The following is a 22,188-nucleotide window of genomic DNA, read 5'->3' on the forward strand; positions in this document are numbered from 1 at the left end:
TATATATATATATATATATATATATATATATATATATAAATCTTTTTGTCAAATGATGCCTTCTCTAGTGTGGGAAGGGGAGGGAATTTTAATGGAACAAACAAACGAATGAATGAATGAATGATTTTTAAAAGTGAAGCAAGGCTGTCTCTTAAAACCATTTCTCATCCCCCTACCCTTAGGCAAAAGAATTTGAATTCCAGTTATGTTCTTTAATACAGATAAGTGGCCTAATCTCAATGAGTCTCCATTTTCCTCATTGGTAAAACTGAGGTAAATATACTGCTGTAGCCCCCTCCCTGAGTTGTTGGGAAGCCTAGAAAATTGCTTTAGGGTAAATAAAAGAATTTTGGATTTGGAGTTGGGAGCCCTGGCTTTGAATCCCAGTCCAGCTTCTACTTACTATATGCCTGGTGAAGCCTACAGTAAAATGAAAGAACTGGAGTAGATGGCTTCTTGGGTCTTTGCAGCTATGATTAAATGAGATCATGCAGCCAAGCCTAGAGTCAAGAAGCCCTGAATTCAATTGTGACCTCAGCCACTTAAGAGCTTTGTGACCTTGGGCAAGTTACTTAACCTTTTTTTGCCTCAGTTTTCTCATCTGTAAATTGGGGATAATCAGAGCATCTACCTCCCAGGATCATTCATTGTGAAATTCAAATGAAATAATAATTGTAAAATGCTTAGCACAATATCTGGCACATGGTAAGTACACATAAATATTAGCTATTATTATTAACTGGGGGACAGTGGGCAAGTCGCTTAACCTCTGTTTACCTCAGTTTCCTTATCTGTAAAATGAGGGTAGTAATAGCACCATTTCCCAGGGTATCTTTGAGAATCAAATGAGATATAAATTTTAAAGTTCTTAGCTCAGTGCCTGGCACATAGTAAGCATTGTATAAATGTTAGCTATTGTTACATATGTCAGCTCTTATTACTATCACTCGTGATTCCCGCTGATCTCTGGAATGAAGTGAGTCCATTCTCTCTCCACCAAAAGAAGGCTGCTGCTTTTGGGGTTACAAGAGGGTGAATCAGTGATGAGACCCAGACACTGACTCCCCACAGAATCCTTCCCTTTTAATGGCAAGATTATCTAAGGTGGTCCCTCCAGTTCTCTCAAAGCTGGAGATTACTTATCTCTCAAACTAACCTGAGTCAGACTGAGAAAAAAAAATCAGGAAAACACACATACATGAGAACTAGTATTACATGTCTTCACGGGCCTGGCCCCATCACCTCCCCTCCTCCTTTCCGCAGTCAAAATTTCACCTGTCGGGCTAAGCCTCCTCTCACCTCCAGGGGTTGCATCTGTGTCTGTTATCTGAATATCGGGGATGGCAACCGGCTTCATTAAGGACCTGAAAGATAGAAAACAGAGAAGATGAGCTCCTCAATGGAATTATTTCACTTTTGTCTTTATTCCCCCCCAGGCCTGGCACACATTAGGCTCTTAATAAATGCTTTCCAAGTGGAATAGAGAAGCCAGTTCAGCCCGTAGCAAGGCAGCTGATGTTTGGTTCCCTTAGTTCCTTCAGTGGTGACAAGTCACTCTCTCTCTCTCTCTCTCTCTCTCTCTCACTGGCTCTCAGAATGGTACCAGCATGTGGCAAGGAGTGGAGGGAACCTTCCTACTGGGCTGGCCCAACTCCCAACACCTGAGGATGAAGGCCACCTACATAAAAGACAAGGGGCTCTGGCACTCCGCATCTGCGACAATACAATTGTCCATTTCATCAAACTGCAGGCCTGCGAACAAAATCAATTTGTTGCCTGTGGTAGAGACTCTGAGTCCATTTGGGTTGTGTTGTTTATTTAGGAAGATGCTAACAGAGCTCCTTTGTTCACCAGGATGACATCCTGGAGAGGTTTCAGCTCTGTGGGATTAATAATGCAGCTATTGCTTTTTGGAATCTTAAAAAAAGTCACCTGGAAAAAATCAAAACTTGTAGAGGAAAAAAGAATACAGACAAGCATCTGGTGGGTACAATCATGCCTTTTCCGTTTCTCAGTCTCCTTTGAGATGAAGCCCACCCATAGGGCTGGAAGAAAAGAAAGCTGGGTACCAGACAGACTCTTGGTGACCTATGACTTGGTTAAGACAGGGACATACTGTGTCATCTCTCCCCAAAGTCACAGGGAAAATGGAAAAGAACTCAGAGCAACACACTCAAAATTACCAAGGAAGCTAAAAAAAATAGGTCAGACCTGAAAAAAAAAATATCATTTGGGGATATTTAAGGGGTGATCAGAAAGCACATATCTCATGCAGTCTAGGGGATGAAATTTTTAAAAGGGAAAATTAAGTCTAAAAACTATGAATTCCTTAGTAGTCCCTAAGAATCTACTGAAGAACATCTCCCATAAAGGAAATTTCCTGACCTCATTTCTATCTCACAAGAAGTAGTGGGTAAAGAGAAGCCACACTGTAGGAGCTGGGGGGCTGGAGGGTATTGTTCTGTGGAGAAGCAATACCAATGAGAGTGGTAGGTAGAGGCACAGGCTATATACCAAGGTTAATGCTTATGGTTTGGGAGTGATAACAATTATGTTCCAAATCCTGTAATGATGTCCTTTTCTTCTCTCCTTTCTCACACCATCCTTACAAAGCCAGAGATGTTGGGGGATGGATCAAAGGATCATAGATTTATAAACCATGACCATAAAATTCATCAAGTCTAAATGTCCTTATTTTACTGAAAAGGAAACTGAGGGCAGGGAAACTGTGATTTGTACAAAGTCTCTCAATTAATAAATATCTGAGATGGGATTCGAATCTAGGACTTCCTGACTCCAAGTCCAACTTTCTTTTTTTTTTTAAATTTTAAACCTTTAACTTCTGTGTGTTGCCTCCTAGTTAGAAGAGTGGTAAGGGTAGGCAATGGGGGTCAAGGGACTTGCCCAGGGTCACACAGCTGGGTAGTATCTAAGGCCAGATTTGAACCTAGGACCTCCCGTCTCTAGGCCTGACTCTCAGTCCACTGAGCTACCCCACCCCCCAACTTTCTTTTAAACCCTTACTTTCTGTCTTAAGAATCAATAATAATTATTGGTTCCAATGTAGAAGAGAGATAAGGGTTAAGCAAACAGGATTAAGTGACTTGCCGCAGAGTTACAGAGTTGAGAAGTATCTGAGGTCCGTTTGAACCTAGGACCTTCAGAAGTCTCTAGCCTGGCTCTTTATACACTGAGCCCTCTAGCTGCCCCAGAGCTCTACTTCCTACCCACTTCCCCATGTTGGGAATAGATCATAAGAAGAGAGAACAGATAAAGTCAAGGTTAGGGAGAATCATTTGGATTTCTTGACTCCAAATCCAGCTTTCTGTCGATTACTTCATGCTAGGAATGGGCAGTGAGAAGAAAGAAGAACTTATAATTTCAGAGTTAATTTCCTTTCTTCCCCCTTACTCTTTTTTTAGCCTTTGACAGACACAGACAGAGACAAAGATATACACCCATCCCTGCCACTCCATGTACACACATACAGAGAGGAGTAAGCATGGAGATCCCACCTCCTGAGAGGGGGGCTGTTAGAATACTGACCCATGAGCTCCCAGGTTGCAGCCAGAGTGCCAGGAGGAAGAGGAGGGAGGGGGCCTGATCCGTTCATTGTCGTCCTGCATCTGCAAACGGATGGGTCGGCGCAAGCCCCAGAAGATGTTCAATAAACCCTCCACAATGAACTCATCTTCTTCCTGCCCCAGAAAAGTAATGAGTTCATCAAAACCTCAATGAGGTGTCCTCACCTTCTTGACCAAGTCATCTATGCCCTAAAGTCTCACCGACCTCAAATAGAAGTCAGACTCCATTCTCACTGAAGATGGAATGGATATATCTTATGAGCCCCAAGGCCAGGGCAGAAGGGTCAAAGAAGAACTGAAAGTATATAGTAGATGAGTCTATTGTGCCCACATGAGGGAAGAACAATTAGCCATGTCATGATTCTGGCCTCTAGTTTTATATTTGTATGATGGTTCTTTGTTAATTTAAGGAAAACCTGAAGACTGATTGATTAAAGGTGGCAGCCAAGGTCCCCATTCAGGAAATTAATCATGTTTAGGGAAATTCAGTTAATTATCATTAGCTCCCCTATGTATGAATAGCTTTCAATAAATGGAAGGCAGGACCTCTTAAATAAAAATACATAAGTAATCAGCCTTCTCTTCCGAAAAACAAATCAGACCCTAAACATTCAATCGGCTAGTACATATATCCTCATTGTCTATGGTTAAACATTAGCCAGGGACCCCTCCATTCCCAGATCAAATACAGCCTCCTATGGGTCACTTTTTCTGCCCTTTCCTGGTCTGGAAGTAATCTCTCCCTCCAACAATCTTTCAATCCACTTTGTTGATGTCTGTGTGATGGCCTACCTTGTGTTACAAGCACAGTATTTCTGTAAACTTCTTCCCTATTGGTTGATAAGCAAAAAGGTGAGAAAAACCATGTATTTTGATTGAATGCACTTCAGTTCAAATATCACACCTGCCATTTACTACTGGCATGTACTTAGATAAGTCACTTTCCTCTCTCTAGGTCTATTTGCTCACCTTTAAAATGGGGTTATAAGTGTATGTATTACATGGTTGTTGTTCAGTTGTTTAGTTTTGTTCAACTCTATGTGACCCCATCCATCAGATTTTCTTGGCAAAGATACTGGAGTGGTTTACTATTTCCTCCTCCAGTGTGTTCCCATTTTGTAGATAGGGAACTGAGGCAAATAAAGGTTAAGTGACTTGCCCAGGATCACACAGCTAGTGTCTGAGGTGGATTTGAACTCAGATCTTTCTGGCTCCAAGCCTGTGCTCTGTCCACCTAGCTACCCTACTTGTAGTATCTATTTGGATTCAAATCCTCCCTTTGATATCTACTAGTCATGTGGCATAAGCAGTCACTTATAATGTCTCTGAATTTCCATTTCCTCATCTGTAAAATGAGAATATGGTGATGACATTGAGTTGTTTCAGTCATGTCTGACTCTTCATGGCCCCACTTGGGGTTTTCTTGGCAAAGATACTAGAATGACTTACCATTTCCTTTTCTAAGTCATTTTATAGAAAAGGAAACTGAGGCAAACAGGAATTAGTGACTTTTCCAGGATCACATACTAGGCCAAATTTGAACTCAGGAAGATGAATCTTCCTGACTTTAGGCCAGGCGCTCTATCCAGCACACCACTAAGTTGCTCCGAATAGGAATAACATCATCTTTACCACTATACTGACCCCATGAAGTTGCTTTTGTTTTACCCAAACTTGTGATTTCACAGGATTGTTGTGAAACCCAACAGCATAAAACTATGAAAAATGTTCTATATACTTTAAGGTGCTATATAAATATCAGTTGTTTTATTATTATTGTAGTTATAATAACATCTATATTACTTAGTACTTTTGAGATTTTCAAAGCAACTTTACAAATAGTTTCTCATTTGAGCCTCACAACCACCCTATAAGGTAGGTGCTATTATTATCCCCATTTTACCAGTGAGGAGACTGAGACAGGCAAAAGTTAAGTGACTCTCCCAGGACCACACAGCTAGTGTCTAAGACAGGATTTTAATTCAAATCTTTATGATTCCAAGTTTCCACAATCTGTCCCCTGAGCCCCATAACTACCTCATTCACTATCCACCGAAAGGGCTGACTAGAAAATCTCTACGCTTCCTTCCAGTTCTAGATCTTTTAAGCCTTGTCAATGCTTCAAAGATCTGGGACCTCATTAGGCCGAGTCTTCATTCCCCTAACCCAGCTCACAAGTCTTCAATGATTTAGTGGATGAGTTTAAAAAGAGTTTCTGTGGCCAAATGATTCATTACCTTGTAGCTAAATTGGTACTGAGGCTTTCTGCATTTATCTTGGCTGGTCTTCAGATGACAGGCAGACGATCTATTCCTGGACCTGTCCTCAAAGACTTTCCAGCTATCAAAAGTTGACACTCAATTGGTGTGGCCTCTAAGAACCCAGGGTCACCTCCACACCATGAAGAGGCATTGATGTGGGATTTTAATAGAAGCTAAATTTATGAGTAGCACAGTGGACAGAGTGCTGGGTCTAAAGTAAGGAAAACTCATCTTCATGAGTTCAAATCCAGCCTCAGACACTTATTATCTATGTGACCCTGGGCAAGTCACTTGACCTTCTTTGCCTCAGTTCCTCATTTATAAAATGGTGGCACACTGGAAAAGGAAATGGCAAACCACTCCAGTATCTTTGACAAGAAAACCTTAAATGGGGTCACAAAGAGTCAGACTTGACTGAAATGACTGGACAAGAACTTATGAAAGAGAAGTCAAATTATATTTATAAAATGTCTAGGATTAGCCTAGGAGTCAGAATCAGCAGAACTAGTAGTTGCCTCATAGGGGAACACAAGGAAGGTACCCCACTACCCAAAATTATCTTTCACAAGGTTGTCATAGTGCCTGAAATTCTTTAATTAGAAATTTATTTTTTCACATTAAAGGATTTGTTGTTGTTCAGTCACGTCTGACTCTTTGTGACCTATGTACCATAGCATGCTAATACTATCCATGGGGTTTTCTTAGCAAAATACTGGAGAGGTTTGACATTTCTTTCCCCGATTCATTTTACAGATGATAAAACTGAGGCAAACAAGGTAAAAGGACTTGTATGGAATTACACACCTAATACATGTCTGAGGTCAAATTTGAACTCAGGATTCCAGGCCTGGTATTCTATCCATTGTGCCACTTCACTTTTCCCTCTCTAACAGAATCTTAAGGTTTACAAAAACACTTTCCTTACAACTCTGGGTAAGTCTTATAATTCCCATTTTACAGATTAGTAAACTAGGTGCCCAAGAGTATAATGTCCAAAGTGGCACAGCTAGTTAATGGCTATATACCACTAAAATAAAGACAGGACATGTTCCTAGTAGAATGTAAACTCCTTGAGAAAAGGAACTGTTTGTTCGTGGTGATCTTACCAGTTTGCACGGGCTTAATCATCTCCATGTAAATGATTCCAAGATTCTGTATATCCAACCTTAAACTCACTCAACAGTTATGGTCACACATCACTATCTGCTTCTTGGACATCTCAGATTGGAGGTTACACTCAAAATGTCTGAAACCTTTCTACCTTTTCATTCTCCTTATATCTTATTCAAACTATTCAACATCAGAAATTGATAGGATTTCACCAGAAGAAACGGCATAAAAAGGGGTATTGTCATCAGCTGTGCCTATGTGTCCTAAGGATCATGGGACCTTCCCATTTGACTTGCAGCCAAACTCCTCAATGTCTGTTGTCTCCTCAGTTAGAATATTGGATCCTTGAAAGCAAGGATTGTCTGACTTCTCTGCTTGTATCCTCAATGCCTTTCACACAGTTAAGTAACTAAATGAATCCTTCCTCCATCCAATGAAAGGGTAACTAAATAGATGCAGGTACTTTCATCTCCTATTCTTCAGGACATAAAACTTAAATCTGGAAGCGATCTTACATTATCTAAACCACCTCATTTTACAGATGAGGAAACTGAGTCTCTAAGAGGATTTATCCAGAGCCACCCAGAGACTAAATAACAGCTAGGAGTTGAACCTACCTAGGGCTTTGGATTCTAAATATAATACTCTTGATATTGTCCATCATTTATCTCTTTTGATCCATGCACTGCCATCTCTTGTTGAAGCCAGGTAATACTTCATTCTTCAAAGAAGTCCAATTCCTTCCAATTATCATTTATTAAGAAACTTTTGTTTGCAAGGTATGGTTTGCTGGGTACTGTGCTTTCTACCAAAGTAAACAATATCATATGACACCGTCTTAGGATTCCTCACCTCTCGATGCCGGAGCTGCAAGTTCTGGCCCTCGTAATATAAATTGTAGGTCTTCAGATGTACCAGAAGTTCATTTCTTTAAAGAAAGATAAAAGATACATGTGAGAAGGCATGAGGTTGTCAAATATAGTAGTAGTCACTGAGTAGTCACTGAAGAATTCTTTTTCTCACCTCCATCCCTGCTTCAGTTCAATCTTTTGAGAAACAGGGTTAGTCTTGGAAGAATCAGAGAATGTCAGAGTTGAAAGGGACCCCTGAGGTCATCTGATGCAACCCAAACCTGGACAAGAGTCCTGTCTACAACAGCCCAGCCAAGAGGTCACACTTGCAGCTTTTGCTTGAAGACTTCCAGGGAGGGGCAAATCATTTCCACCTGAGACTATCCATCCCACCTTTGGAAAGGGTTCATTTTTAGAAAACTTTTCCTTAAATAATTCTCATTTGGGGACTTGGGTACCTCATTTAAAACACAATAATAGCAATAATAATAATGAGCATTTAAATATGTTAACTCATTTGATCCTTAGAACAACCCTGAATGATAGATATAATTATTGTTCCCATTTTATAGATGGGAAACTGAGGCTAAAAAGAGGTGAAATCAATTGCCCAGGGTCACATTAGCTAGTATCAAGTATCAGAAGCAGGATATATATATATATATATATATATATACACACACACACACATATATATATGTATATATATATACACACACACACATATATATATACATATATACACATGACTCTTGTCTATATATATGTATATATGTACATATATATACACTTTGACTCTTGCTGCTGAATTTTGTTGGATATATATATATATATATATATATATACACATGATATATATACACACATCTGTGTGTGTGTGTATATATATATCCAACAAAATTCAGCAGCAAGAGTCAAAAAGAGAAATTCCATTTAATATAACTCTAGACCACTGGTTCCCAAACTTTTTTGGCCTACCACCCCCCTTCCAGAAAAAATATTACTTAGCCTCCCCTGGAAATTATGAAACTATTTGTTGAACTCAGAATAGAATGTAATACAAAAAAAGTGTGGCCATCATCACCCTCCTGGATCGCTGCAGCACTCACCAGGGGGCAGTAGCGCCCACTTTGGGAATCACTGCTCTAGACAATATAAAATACATGGGAGTCTACTTGCCAAGATAGCCTCAGAATTAAATGAACACAATTACAAAAAACTTTTTACACAAATAAAGTCAGATCTAAACATATGGAAAATGGTAACTGCTCATCAAGCTAATATAATAAAAAAAATGACAATTCTACCTAAATAAATTTACTTATTCGGTGCCATATCAACCAAATTACCAAAAAATTATTTTGTTTAACTAGAAAAAATAATAACGAAATTCTTTTGTCAGAACAAATGGTCAAAAATATCAAGGGAATTAATGAAGAGGCAAGATTCAGATGTGAATTTTTTTACTCCAAGACCAGTGCTTTATCTACTGGGCAACCCAGCTACCTTATATTATAGTTATACTGATCAACTGAAGTATTTGTTGTAGAAATCTGGCAATAAAAATTATTTCATAATTGTTTAAAAATGTAATTTCATCAGGTTCATAGCATCTAGAACTAGAAGGACCTGAGAGAAATTCAACCTCCTCATTTTACAGAGGGGGAAACAGAGATGCTAAATCATTTGCCCAAGATTCCACAGTTAATAAGAGCCAGAGATGGTATTCGAATCCACATCTCTTCTGACTACACCACCCTAAATCCCCAAAGGTCTAACCAAAGGCAATAAAAGACATAAGATTATAGGCTTCAGAATGCCACTCTTTCCCCTTTTGTAATATTCTTCCTCCCTACTCTAGAGTTTACTATCTCTACAGTTTCATTGTCCAGAAGGGTCTCTCCTGGACCATATAGCTGGACACGTGACTCACAGTTGACCTTCCTAAATGCAGCACTTCTAGATGACAAGGATGCTGGGTTTTTATTTTTAGGGTTTTTTGAAATTTCCAAAACACTTCCCATATATCATCTCATTTGATTCTGTGCTCTTTGTGGTTGGGGGTGGGGGGGAACCAACTATTTTAAGATTCTTTCATTGCTATTGTCTGCTAATATTTCCTGAACTGAAGCTAATGTTGCAACTTTTCAAAAAAAAAACACTCTGGGGGCATTTCAATTATCTTTCCAAACTAATCTTTTCTTCTTTATGTCTTTCAAAGCTAGTAGAACTAGGTACACCTAGGTGGCTTAGTGGTTAGAGCACCAAGCCTGGAGTTGGGAGGATCTACATTCAAATGTGGCCTCAGACACTTCCTAGCTGTATGACCTTGGGCAAGTCAATTAACCCCATTTGCCAGCCCCCTTGCCCTTCTGTTTTAGAGTTGTTACTAAAACAGAAAGTGAGGGTTAAAAAAATAGAGCTGAAAAGAGATCAAGGCAACTTTACCATCAATAGTCAATTAATGATCCATAAGCATTTATTAAACACCTAATATGTTCTGGGAATTGTACAAAGCGCACCTGTCCAGCAAATTGTTTCTTGCCTTTGCTAAACTGTTTGTCAAGAAGAAAGGTTCTATTGGATGGGAAGGCATCACTAGAAATATGACAGTGATTTTTAAAAAAAATGTACCTTCTTTACAGAAGTCTTATGAGCATATACTCATACTATAATGAGTATCAGCTCTGAGGCAGAAGAGCAGTAAGGGCAAAGTGGCTTGGGTTAGATGACTTGTCCAGGGTCATACATACAGATAAGTGTCTAAGGCCTAGTTTCATCTCAGGTCTTCCTGCCTCCAGGTCTAGCACTCAACCCACTGCACCACCAATCTGCCTCAGCTGGGCATCTTGGTAGGGTTTGTGGCACCAGTATTTTGATGATCTTTGTTCACTGAGAAGTTTGACCTGCTTCCCTCCATGGCAGCTGAAAGCTCTCATCTGACACTGATTGATATTATCCGTCATTGTCTTCCCTCCCTCATGCTGGGGCCATCCTGGAGCTACTGAAGAGTTCCACCTCTGCATAGTAAAGTGCCTACAGAACATCTCCACCAGAATGTCCCCCCGGCCCCTCAAATGTGTACTAATAGTATAATATGTGCATAATATACAGTATATTATATACTTTATATACATTATAGTATATTATTTCTAATATACCNATATATATATATATATATATATACACACACACACACATATATATATGTATATATATATACACACACACACATATATATATACATATATACACATGACTCTTGTCTATATATATGTATATATGTACATATATATACACTTTGACTCTTGCTGCTGAATTTTGTTGGATATATATATATATATATATATATATACACATGATATATATACACACATCTGTGTGTGTGTGTATATATATATCCAACAAAATTCAGCAGCAAGAGTCAAAAAGAGAAATTCCATTTAATATAACTCTAGACCACTGGTTCCCAAACTTTTTTGGCCTACCACCCCCCTTCCAGAAAAAATATTACTTAGCCTCCCCTGGAAATTATGAAACTATTTGTTGAACTCAGAATAGAATGTAATACAAAAAAAGTGTGGCCATCATCACCCTCCTGGATCGCTGCAGCACTCACCAGGGGGCAGTAGCGCCCACTTTGGGAATCACTGCTCTAGACAATATAAAATACATGGGAGTCTACTTGCCAAGATAGCCTCAGAATTAAATGAACACAATTACAAAAAACTTTTTACACAAATAAAGTCAGATCTAAACATATGGAAAATGGTAACTGCTCATCAAGCTAATATAATAAAAAAAAATGACAATTCTACCTAAATAAATTTACTTATTCGGTGCCATACCAACCAAATTACCAAAAAATTATTTTGTTTAACTAGAAAAAATAATAACGAAATTCTTTTGTCAGAACAAATGGTCAAAAATATCAAGGGAATTAATGAAGAGGCAAGATTCAGATGTGAATTTTTTTACTCCAAGACCAGTGCTTTATCTACTGGGCAACCCAGCTACCTTATATTATAGTTATACTGATCAACTGAAGTATTTGTTGTAGAAATCTGGCAATAAAAATTATTTCATAATTGTTTAAAAATGTAATTTCATCAGGTTCATAGCATCTAGAACTAGAAGGACCTGAGAGAAATTCAACCTCCTCATTTTACAGAGGGGGAAACAGAGATGCTAAATCATTTGCCCAAGATTCCACAGTTAATAAGAGCCAGAGATGGTATTCGAATCCACATCTCTTCTGACTACACCACCCTAAATCCCCAAAGGTCTAACCAAAGGCAATAAAAGACATAAGATTATAGGCTTCAGAATGCCACTCTTTCCCCTTTTGTAATATTCTTCCTCCCTACTCTAGAGTTTACTATCTCTACAGTTTCATTGTCCAGAAGGGTCTCTCCTGGACCATATAGCTGGACACGTGACTCACAGTTGACCTTCCTAAATGCAGCACTTCTAGATAACAAGGATGCTGGGTTTTTATTTTTAGGGTTTTTTGAAATTTCCAAAACACTTCCCATATATCATCTCATTTGATTCTGTGCTCTTTGTGGTTGGGGGTGGGGGGGAACCAACTATTTTAAGATTCTTTCATTGCTATTGTCTGCTAATATTTCCTGAACTGAAGCTAATGTTGCAACTTTTCAAAAAAAAAACACTCTGGGGGCATTTCAATTATCTTTCCAAACTAATCTTTTCTTCTTTATGTCTTTCAAAGCTAGTAGAACTAGGTACACCTAGGTGGCTTAGTGGTTAGAGCACCAAGCCTGGAGTTGGGAGGATCTACATTCAAATGTGACCTCAGACACTTCCTAGCTGTATGACCTTGGGCAAGTCAATTAACCCCATTTGCCAGCCCCCTTGCCCTTCTGTTTTAGAGTTGTTACTAAAACAGAAAGTGAGGGTTAAAAAAATAGAGCTGAAAAGAGATCAAGGCAACTTTACCATCAATAGTCAATTAATGATCCATAAGCATTTATTAAACACCTAATATGTTCTGGGAATTGTACAAAGCGCACCTGTCCAGCAAATTGTTTCTTGCCTTTGCTAAACTGTTTGTCAAGAAGAAAGGTTCTATTGGATGGGAAGGCATCACTAGAAATATGACAGTGATTTTTAAAAAAAATGTACCTTCTTTACAGAAGTCTTATGAGCATATACTCATACTATAATGAGTATCAGCTCTGAGGCAGAAGAGCAGTAAGGGCAAAGTGGCTTGGGTTAGATGACTTGTCCAGGGTCATACATACAGATAAGTGTCTAAGGCCTAGTTTCATCTCAGGTCTTCCTGCCTCCAGGTCTAGCACTCAACCCACTGCACCACCAATCTGCCTCAGCTGGGCATCTTGGTAGGGTTTGTGGCACCAGTATTTTGATGATCTTTGTTCACTGAGAAGTTTGACCTGCTTCCCTCCATGGCAGCTGAAAGCTCTCATCTGACACTGATTGATATTATCCGTCATTGTCTTCCCTCCCTCATGCTGGGGCCATCCTGGAGCTACTGAAGAGTTCCACCTCTGCATAGTAAAGTGCCTACAGAACATCTCCACCAGAATGTCCCCCCGGCCCCTCAAATGTGTACTAATAGTATAATATGTGCATAATATACAGTATATTATATACTTTATATACATTATAGTATATTATTTCTAATATACCATATAATATACAAAAACATGTGTATAATATATAGTATATTATAGAGAATATGTTAGGTATACATTTATTACATACACATGTTATTATATATCTATATTATATTATCTAGTCATGGGACTAGCTGTGTGATTCTGGGCAAGTCACTTAGCTCTGTTTACCTCAGTTTGCTCATCTGTAGAATGAGCTGGAGAAGGAAATGGCAAACTACTTCATTATCTTACCAAGAAAAATCCAAATGGGGTCACAAAGAGTCATACTCAAATGAGATGACTAAACAACAATAGATTGCAGCATTGTTGATTAAGAGCTAGAAGGGATCTTAGACCACCTTGTTTCCAACCCTCTCAGTTTGACAGGTAAGAAAACTGAGATCCATAGAGGATTTTTGATTGTTTTTTAAAACCCTTTCTTTGTGGTATATGATGGTGATGCAATAATACTATCGTGCTGTAAGGAATGATGATCTGGGGGATTTCTCTATGAACTGGGAGAATCTCAATAAACTGATGCAGAGTGAAATGAGAAGAACCAAAAGAACACTGTACACAAAAGTGAAACATTGTGGAAAAATCCAATGAAATGGGCTTTACTACTAGTAGCAACAAGCCAGGACACTCTTGAAGGACTACTGTAAAAGAATGCTGACCACACTGAGAGAAAGAACTATGGGAGTAGAAATGTAAAAGAAAAACATATGACAATCACTTATCACATGTATATATGGGGATGTGAGATTTAGGCTTTAAAGAGATCGCTCTATAGCAAAGATGAATAATATGGAAATAGGTATCAAGGGACAACATTTGTACGACCCAGTGGAATTGCTTGTTGGCTCTGGGAGTGGGGGAGGGAAGAGGGGAAGGAAAGAAAATGAAACATGGAAACATGGAAAAATATTTAAAAATTAAAATGAAAAAATAAATAAATAAAAATTACTATTTGGAGAAGAAAAAAATAAAAATAAAAACCCTTTCCTTCCATTTTAGTATCAATTCTAAAACAGAAAAATGGCAAACCTATGGCATGCATACCAGAGGGGGCTGCTTCCCTTCCCCTCCCCACATGTGCCTGAGGATATTTCTCACATGGCCCCACATGTGGCTCACATATGACTCACATGTGGTGTGAGGTTTGTAGTTTGTGTACTCAGTCTAAAAGGTTCGCCATCACTGGGCTAGACAATCAGGATTAAGTGATTTACCCAGGATCACTCAGCCAGGAAGTGCCTGAGGCCAGATTTAAACCCAGATTCAGGCTAACATACCAGTCTACCAGGCTACCTAACTGCCCTGATCCATAGAGGTTTAAATGATTTGGCCGGGGTCCCACAGTTAGTGAGTGTCTCAAGTAGAATCTGAATGTAGGTCTTCCTAACTTTAATTCCGGAGATCTACCCAGTAGCCCATGCTGCCTAATCCAACTGCATATGAAGAACAGAGACCCACAGAGATTACATGATTTGCCCAAGGGTTCAAAGCTGGCCGCCTACTTAATTGTGAACACTGAGGGCAGGGACTATGCTCCATCATGCTTTCTAAAGCTAAAGGTTTAAGGGTGGAAGGCAGGTGGGAAAATGCTTCGATTTTCTCAACTAATTTTGTCCTCTCAGTTCTGAGAACTGTTCTCCCCATGTCCCTTCCCCCCTCCTTCTTCTTCCCCTCCTCCCTTCCCCTTCTCAAACTTCAAAGACATACAAGAGCAGGAATGAAGGTAAGCGGGCAGGGAAGCAAAGGGAACATGATCAGGGTGAGAATTTGCTTTCCTTCCACCTTAAAACTCTGGGGCTACTGACTGAGGGGAAACAGCCACAATCTGCCAGCTGAACAGTTTCCACTGGGGTTTGGATTCTCTTAAGTGATTGGTCTGGCTATCACAGGCAAATCAAAATGGAGACCTTATCATCAAAAAGCCTTCAAGCTTGCTATTTTCTCACCAGTTCTCGACAAATGTAGTGCATTTCAAAGACCAGCAATGTCTTCCAAGATGACTAGACTCCAGGCCCTAGAGTCATCTGATCCAAGTCCCATCCACAAGGGTGACTTGAGGGAAACAGATTGGCCTTGTCTCTGCCGAGGAAGGGAGACTACCAGCCAGTCAGCGTGTATACTCACAATCCCGAGATAAGGTTTCTTCCTTCCCTCCTTGGGCAGCTACTTACTAACGTGTTCAGGTCACACACTCTCATGGTCCCATTTTCCCCATTGAGAAAAAATAAAGGAGGACGCCCTCCAAGAAGGTCCCCAATTATTCTAAATCCCATGATCTTCTGATCCCCTGCAAATATTAGTCATGAGGAACTGAAAAGGCATAGCGAATTCCTGGGGCTCAAAAGGATTCGGATTCCTTTAAAACAGTAAGATTAAGTCTAGGTCTTTGAGTTGCATTTTCTATGGGCTTGGTCTTAATACTCAATCCGGTCCAACAAGCATTTATTAATCTATATTTGTTCCTCTTATGATTTGATCATATCAGAGCTTTTTTCCAATACAGGATGCAAGCTCATTCAGCTGCCAATTCTCACACTTCAAGAACAGTCGGTTTGGGGCTATAGGTGGGTAAAAAAGGAGAGGAAGGAGCATGGGTAACTTCCCCTTCCCCTTTTCCCTCCAGATGTTTATATCCCAACCCACCTATGTGTTGTGTTTGTTTTATATATATATATATATATGTTTCTGTCTATATATGTATATATGTGAATGTTTTCTCCTCTAATTGGGTATAGGCTTCTTTGAGGACAAAAATGTTCACTTCTGTATGCCAGTCATGATAGGCATCTAATAAATGCTTGCAGAATGACTGATTTGATTTTTAGGGTACTCTGATGTTTGCAAAGTGGTTTCTATTTTTTCCACAATTACAATTTTTTTAAAGCCTTCCCTTCTGTCTTGGAATCAACACTGAATATCGGTTTCAAGGCAGAAAGTCAGTAAAGGTTAGGCAATTAGGGTCAAGTGACTTGCTTAGTGTCATACAGTCAGGAAGTGTCTGAGGTCAGATTTGAACCCAGGACCTCCCAGTGTCCAAGCCTTTACAGAGGAAGAAACCGAGGCTCTGAGACATGAAAGTGACTTGCTCAGATTCACACAGGGACAAGTGGGATTCAAACCCAACTTCCTGACCATTGTATCACGCTGCTTTTTCAAATAGGGGAAGGGTCCAGTCTAGCAAGCAGAGAGTTGATCATGAGCTAGTTCTCCTGGCTTTGAGAATAAACATCTTCCAACTTGTTGTTCATCATAACTTAACTTAAAGTCAGCTTAAGCCTTCAAACTTGGTATATCCCCACAATAGAGACTCTGGAACTAAGGGCAGGGTGGTGATCCAGTAACTCAACCATAAGCCACTCCCTAAATTCCTAAATATATAGCTGTCCCTAAGAATGTGATTTGTCAGAGATTTTGAGAGTCTGGAGAGCCCAACAACATGGTAGAATGAAAGAAGCACTGTCTTGGAGTCAGAAGAAACTAAGTTTAAAGTCTAACTCTGATAACTACCTCTGTGACCTTGGTCCAGTCACTTTTCCCCACCTTCATGCCTCAGTTTCTCCATTGGTAAAATGAGGCAATTCTAAAATCACTGTGCTTCTCTACAAGTGAAATGGAGAGAAAGAGGGAATACAGTTTCAGGCTACCAGGTCCAAGACGATCTCATGGCCATCATTCTAGGAAAAACTCATGTGGGGATTTGATCTGGCAACTGTTTCTGCAAAAGCTGTGCCCCAGCTGTCCTGTTCATCAGCCACAGCTATTGAAGACCCAGAAAATAAAGTTCTCATGACCAAAAGTGGCACCATCTAATCATTCAACATCAGAAAGAGAGATTATATTCTTAATAAAAATTACATTAAAGAGGCATTACCCTTCCTAACTTTGTGACCCTGGACAAGTTACTTAACCTCAGTTACATAGTCCTTACCCTTTTCTGACTTGGAACTGATTCTTAGTATCATTTATAAGAGAAAAGGCAAAAGTTTAAAAACTACCTCTGCTTTGCCACTGTATCCTAAGAACTATGGGAGCTTTCCATCAGAGTAGAGCTGAAACCAATTTGTGCTATCTCTTTCATTAGAATATAAGATCCTTGGGGGCAGCTGGGTGGCTCAGTGGATTGAGAACCAGCCCTCTAGAGAGGGGAAGTCCTAGGTTCTAATCTGGCATTAGGTACTTCCTAGCTATGTGACCTGGAGCAATTCACTTAACCTCCCAATGCCAAGAAGAAAAAGAATTTGCTGGATTATTTTCGGTTAGTGCTTAATAAACGCTCTTTCATTCATCCATTCATTCATCTTTGTTCCTTTCTAACTCTAAAAGTCCCTTGAATTCTTAAATTTCTTAAATCAATTCTCATTATGTTCAGCTACTTAAGGATAGGGAGAGAGGGCACCAGTCTAAACTGATGAAGTCTGAACATGGAATATTTTAAAACAAATATAATTTAGTACTTCTGAGCACATACAATAACCAAAAGTCACCTTCAAGAACAGAGATAAGAGTTGTCTAGAGGCTGCTGGATGGTTCAATGGATAGAGCACTGGGCCTGGAGTCAGGAAGACCTGAGTTCAAATCCAGCTTTAGACACTAGCTGTATGACCCTGGGCAAGCCACTTAACATCTGTTTACTTTAATCCACTGAAAAAAGAAATGGCAAACCACTTCAGTAGCTTTGCCAAGAAAACTCCATAGACACTACTGAACAAAAACAACGACAAAGGTTGCTACAACTACCTAATTATAGTAACGAGAATTCAGATAATGCTTTCTGGTTTATGTGTAGTTAATGATACTACATAAAATAAGAGAAGCAGTCTCCTCACAACAACCATAAAAAGTAGACAAGATCGGTTGGAGGGGCAGTAGGAGGAAACAGAGACTGAGAGAAGATAAAGAGTTTTCTTAGGCTTATCCAGCCATTGAATGTCCAAAATGAGACTTGAAACCAGAACTCTGGCTCTAAGCACTATTGGCCTTTTTACTCACTATGACTGCTTTTCAGTTTATAATGGAGAGTTTCTAAAGAGCTTGTACTCTTTACTCTCAAGTCCTCTAAACATTTCTTATCTCATCTTGCTTCCATTATACATTTGCTTAGCAAAGCAAGTCCTCTGGCCACAAATTCTGAATTAATGGGGCTTTAGGATATAATTTAGAATATAGTCAAACAGAAATCCCAGACCCATCCATTAGTATCTACCTAATTCAGGCATCCTCTTACCTGGTAGGAGAAACTAAGGATTCTCCTGGAAATCAAATGTACGGAGAGGTTAGCTTTCTCAGAGCTTCCCTTTTCCAAAGGACTACACAGGCCAAGGAGACTATAAAGTTATGGACTTGGGCAGAGAGCAGTTTTCAACTATGTGACCATAGGTAAGTCAGCTCTTTAAAGTGGGAATAATAGGGGGTAATGGGATGGCTCAGTGGATTGAGAGCCAGGCCTAGAGACAGGAGGTCCTAGGTTCAAATCTGGCCTCAGACACTTCCTAGCTGTGTGACCCTGGGCAAGTCACTTAACCCCCATTGTCTAGCCCTGTAACAAATAAAATTAATATAGAAGGATCTATATAAAAGATATTAGGGTTTAAAAAAAATTTTAAGTGGGAATAATAATACCCACACAAACTATCTTAAAAAGTCATGTTATAATATGCTATATAACAGCTAAAGGGCTATAGAAGGGAGCTTATTACTGTGTCCTTTCTCTACCAATACCCTTAAAGCCATAATTTTGAAATTAGAGACTTGAAGAATTCACAAAAATCCATTAGTCAAAACACTATGACTCTGACTTCTCATTGTTCATCCTTTGTTTCTAGAGAGGACCAATGAAATCATAGGATAATGTCTTGATTTGTTCATGAATTGGATTGAAGTGAGAAAGAGTTACACAAAGTCATCAGCCTTATTCTCCCTTCCAGAATCGTCTATGTCCAATGACAAGACAAAAGCTAGGATGACTGCCTTAGAATTCTCTATAGTGCCAAGAAGAGAGCATTAGATTAGAAATTAAGGGCCCTAGATTCTAGTCTCATTCTATAATTTGATTGGTAGGTTACCTTTGCAAATCATTCTCCTTCTCTGGGCCTCAGTTTCCTCTTCTGTGAAATGTGGGATTTGTAGTGGATACTCTCTAAATTCTTTTCAGTTCTAACATTCTGAACTCACAGATCTATTAGTCTATAGTCTACCCCTTTCTTTTCCCTTTCTCTCTTCTCAAGTCCTTTCCCAGCTCTGATATGCCGTGCTTTTTAAGTTCCTTTCAAAGTTCTAACATTCTGTGTTCTTATCAATATTCCATGATTAATTATGATTGTTTTCAAAGTTTTACAGTCAATTCTTAATGATTTCTCTTAATTAAGAGTAGGCAATCCAAAAGCTTTGTGTGTGTGTGTGCACGTGTGCCTTTATATGTAGCCAAGTCCATAACTTTGTGCTCATTGTAATACATTTTTCTTTCTAATTTACTTTCAGTTCATAAAAAAAATTGCAGGGGAAGAAAAAAAGGAAAATGACTAATGATGGAATGGCTGTGGGAAAAGAGGCTTTCTGATATACTGTTGGTAGTGTTGTAAACTGGTATGGCCATTACTAAAAGCAATTATGCTCCCAAAAATTATTAAATGTGCATGCTCTTGGATCCAATGATACCAGCAGGAGGTTGTTTTTTATTCTAAAGAGCTCAGAAAAAGAAGACACTCTTTACACACACACACACATACACACACACACACACACACACACACACACACACACACACACACACAGAGATAGATAAATATCAGTTTTTTCATAGTGTCAAAGAACTGGAAGCTAAAAAGTACCCATAAAATGAGGAATGACACCAAATCCTGGTATAAGAATATAATGGAATATTTTTGTGTTGTAAGAAATCATGAAAGAGAAGGCTTCAGAGAAATTTGGGAAGACTTGTATGAACTGATACAAAGTTGTGAACAGAACCTGTAGAAGCATTTACTCTATAACAATATTGTAAAACAAACAATTATGAGAGACTCAACTGTTAAATATTTAGCAACACATCTTTGGGTATTCAGCTCCAAATCCAGGGCTCTTTTGAATGTACAACACTATCTCTCTTTTCTATCTTGTCTTCTTAGCTGATAGGAACACCAGATGGATTATCTTTGTCTTATTCTTAATGTCCTTTATACAAAGTGGTTACAAAATTCCAAGGGAATTACTGTACTGACTCCCTATAGGATCTTGGCAGACTTGTCCCAACAGTGTTTAACCACCCCTCAAAAAAAAACCTAGGATCATAGAAGGGACCTCAGAAGTCATTGAGGCCAATTCTCTCATTTATGTAAAGTTGATTCTTTGCTTTAGTATAGACCATTTATTCTCAAGAGTATTTTGTCCCACCTCAAGTCAAAGGTTACTAGTTTTTAGAGTTAAGGAGCTACCGTACATGCTTAAGATCATATTATTGGGGGAAGTAGGAGACTGGTGTAAAAATCTTACCAGAACCCTCATGGAAGCATAAATATTTAGTACATATTACAGTCACTCAAGAATTCAATTACCATGCTTCCCATTACCTCAAGAAGTACCACCCATTCTTTCAACAAATATTATGGAAGCATTAGGGCTAAAAGGGATCTTAGAGATTCTATAAATTCAACTCTCCTGTTTCACAAATGAGGAAACTGAGTTCTGAATAGGGGATATATTTACCAAAGGTCACAGAGGTAAAGCATGGGGCCAGGATTTGAATTCAGGGACCCTAGCTCCAAATCAAACACTCTATTAAAGTTTATAACTACACTATACATCTATGATTTAAATTCAGACATAAATTTAATTTTATACTTCTTTAAAAAAAAATAACTTCACTTTTACTCTACTCCTTATAGGGGGCAATTCAGTACAATAGAAATCCATTTTGAAATCTAGATGGGGAATCCGGTTACCAGAGAATAGAAAAGATCTAAACACTGCAAAGTAGTTTCATTTATGATGTCCTTGCTTTGGTCCCTAATAACAGTATTATGTTTAAAACCTGAAATCTGTGTTACACAACACTTTTTTGTAAGATGAAAGAAGGGAAATGGAAATTAAACAATATAGGTTATAGAAACTCAAAAATTCTTGAGAATCATTGGTCTAGGCCAGTGGTTCCCAAACTTTTTTGGCCTACTGCCCCCTTTCCAGAAAAAAATATTACTTAGCCCCCTGGAAATTAATTTTTTTTTATTTTAATAGCAATTAATAGAAAAGATAAATGCACCCGTGGCCATTACCGCTTTCCTGGATCGCTGCAGCACCCACCAGGGGGCGGTAGCGCCCACTTTGGGAATCACTGGTCTAGGCCATGAGAGCTTCTTTATCCCATTCTACAACTTGATCCCCCATGAATGCCCATAATAACATTAATATGTTCTTCCATCACGTTATAACAAGAAATCTTACTTGGAAATGTATTTATCTTGTCCACATGGGACTAGAGTGGTCTGGCTGCAGTAATCCATTCTCACTGCTTTCTTTCATTAGGAGGAGAGATCTACAGTCAAAAGAAAAAGAGAAAAATTAGTCTTGGGGTAGGTCCTGGGGACATATAAGTACACCTCCTTATTTCTGTTCTAGAAAGTCAAATAAAAATACCAACCAGGAGGACTGATGATTCCACTGTTGGGCAAATTATTTCCCCTCATAATTATTCTCAGAGTCCTCCAGTATGGGTAAAAGAGCCAACCAT

At 39.0% G+C, this 22,188-nt stretch overlaps 1 protein-coding gene across 1 annotated transcript in view; it reads right to left on the bottom strand.

Annotated features, from left to right (window-relative positions):
* The window catches only part of RASSF2 (Ras association domain family member 2), a 43,617-nt gene extending 21,656 nt beyond the window's left edge, over positions 1-21,961 (bottom strand). The window contains exons 1-4 of the mRNA XM_044660895.1: positions 21,903-21,961; positions 7,808-7,883; positions 3,547-3,698; positions 1,276-1,364 (exon numbers count right to left, since the gene is read on the bottom strand). Of these exons, the coding sequence (XP_044516830.1) occupies positions 1,276-1,364; positions 3,547-3,698; positions 7,808-7,883; positions 21,903-21,961 (376 nt within the window). The remainder of the gene's footprint in view (positions 1-1,275; positions 1,365-3,546; positions 3,699-7,807; positions 7,884-21,902) is intronic.
* Positions 21,962-22,188: the final 227 nt, after the last annotated feature.

The sequence above is a fragment of the Gracilinanus agilis genome, chromosome 2 (genome assembly GCF_016433145.1).
Source record: "Gracilinanus agilis isolate LMUSP501 chromosome 2, AgileGrace, whole genome shotgun sequence".
Lineage (NCBI taxonomy): Eukaryota > Metazoa > Chordata > Mammalia > Didelphimorphia > Didelphidae > Gracilinanus > Gracilinanus agilis.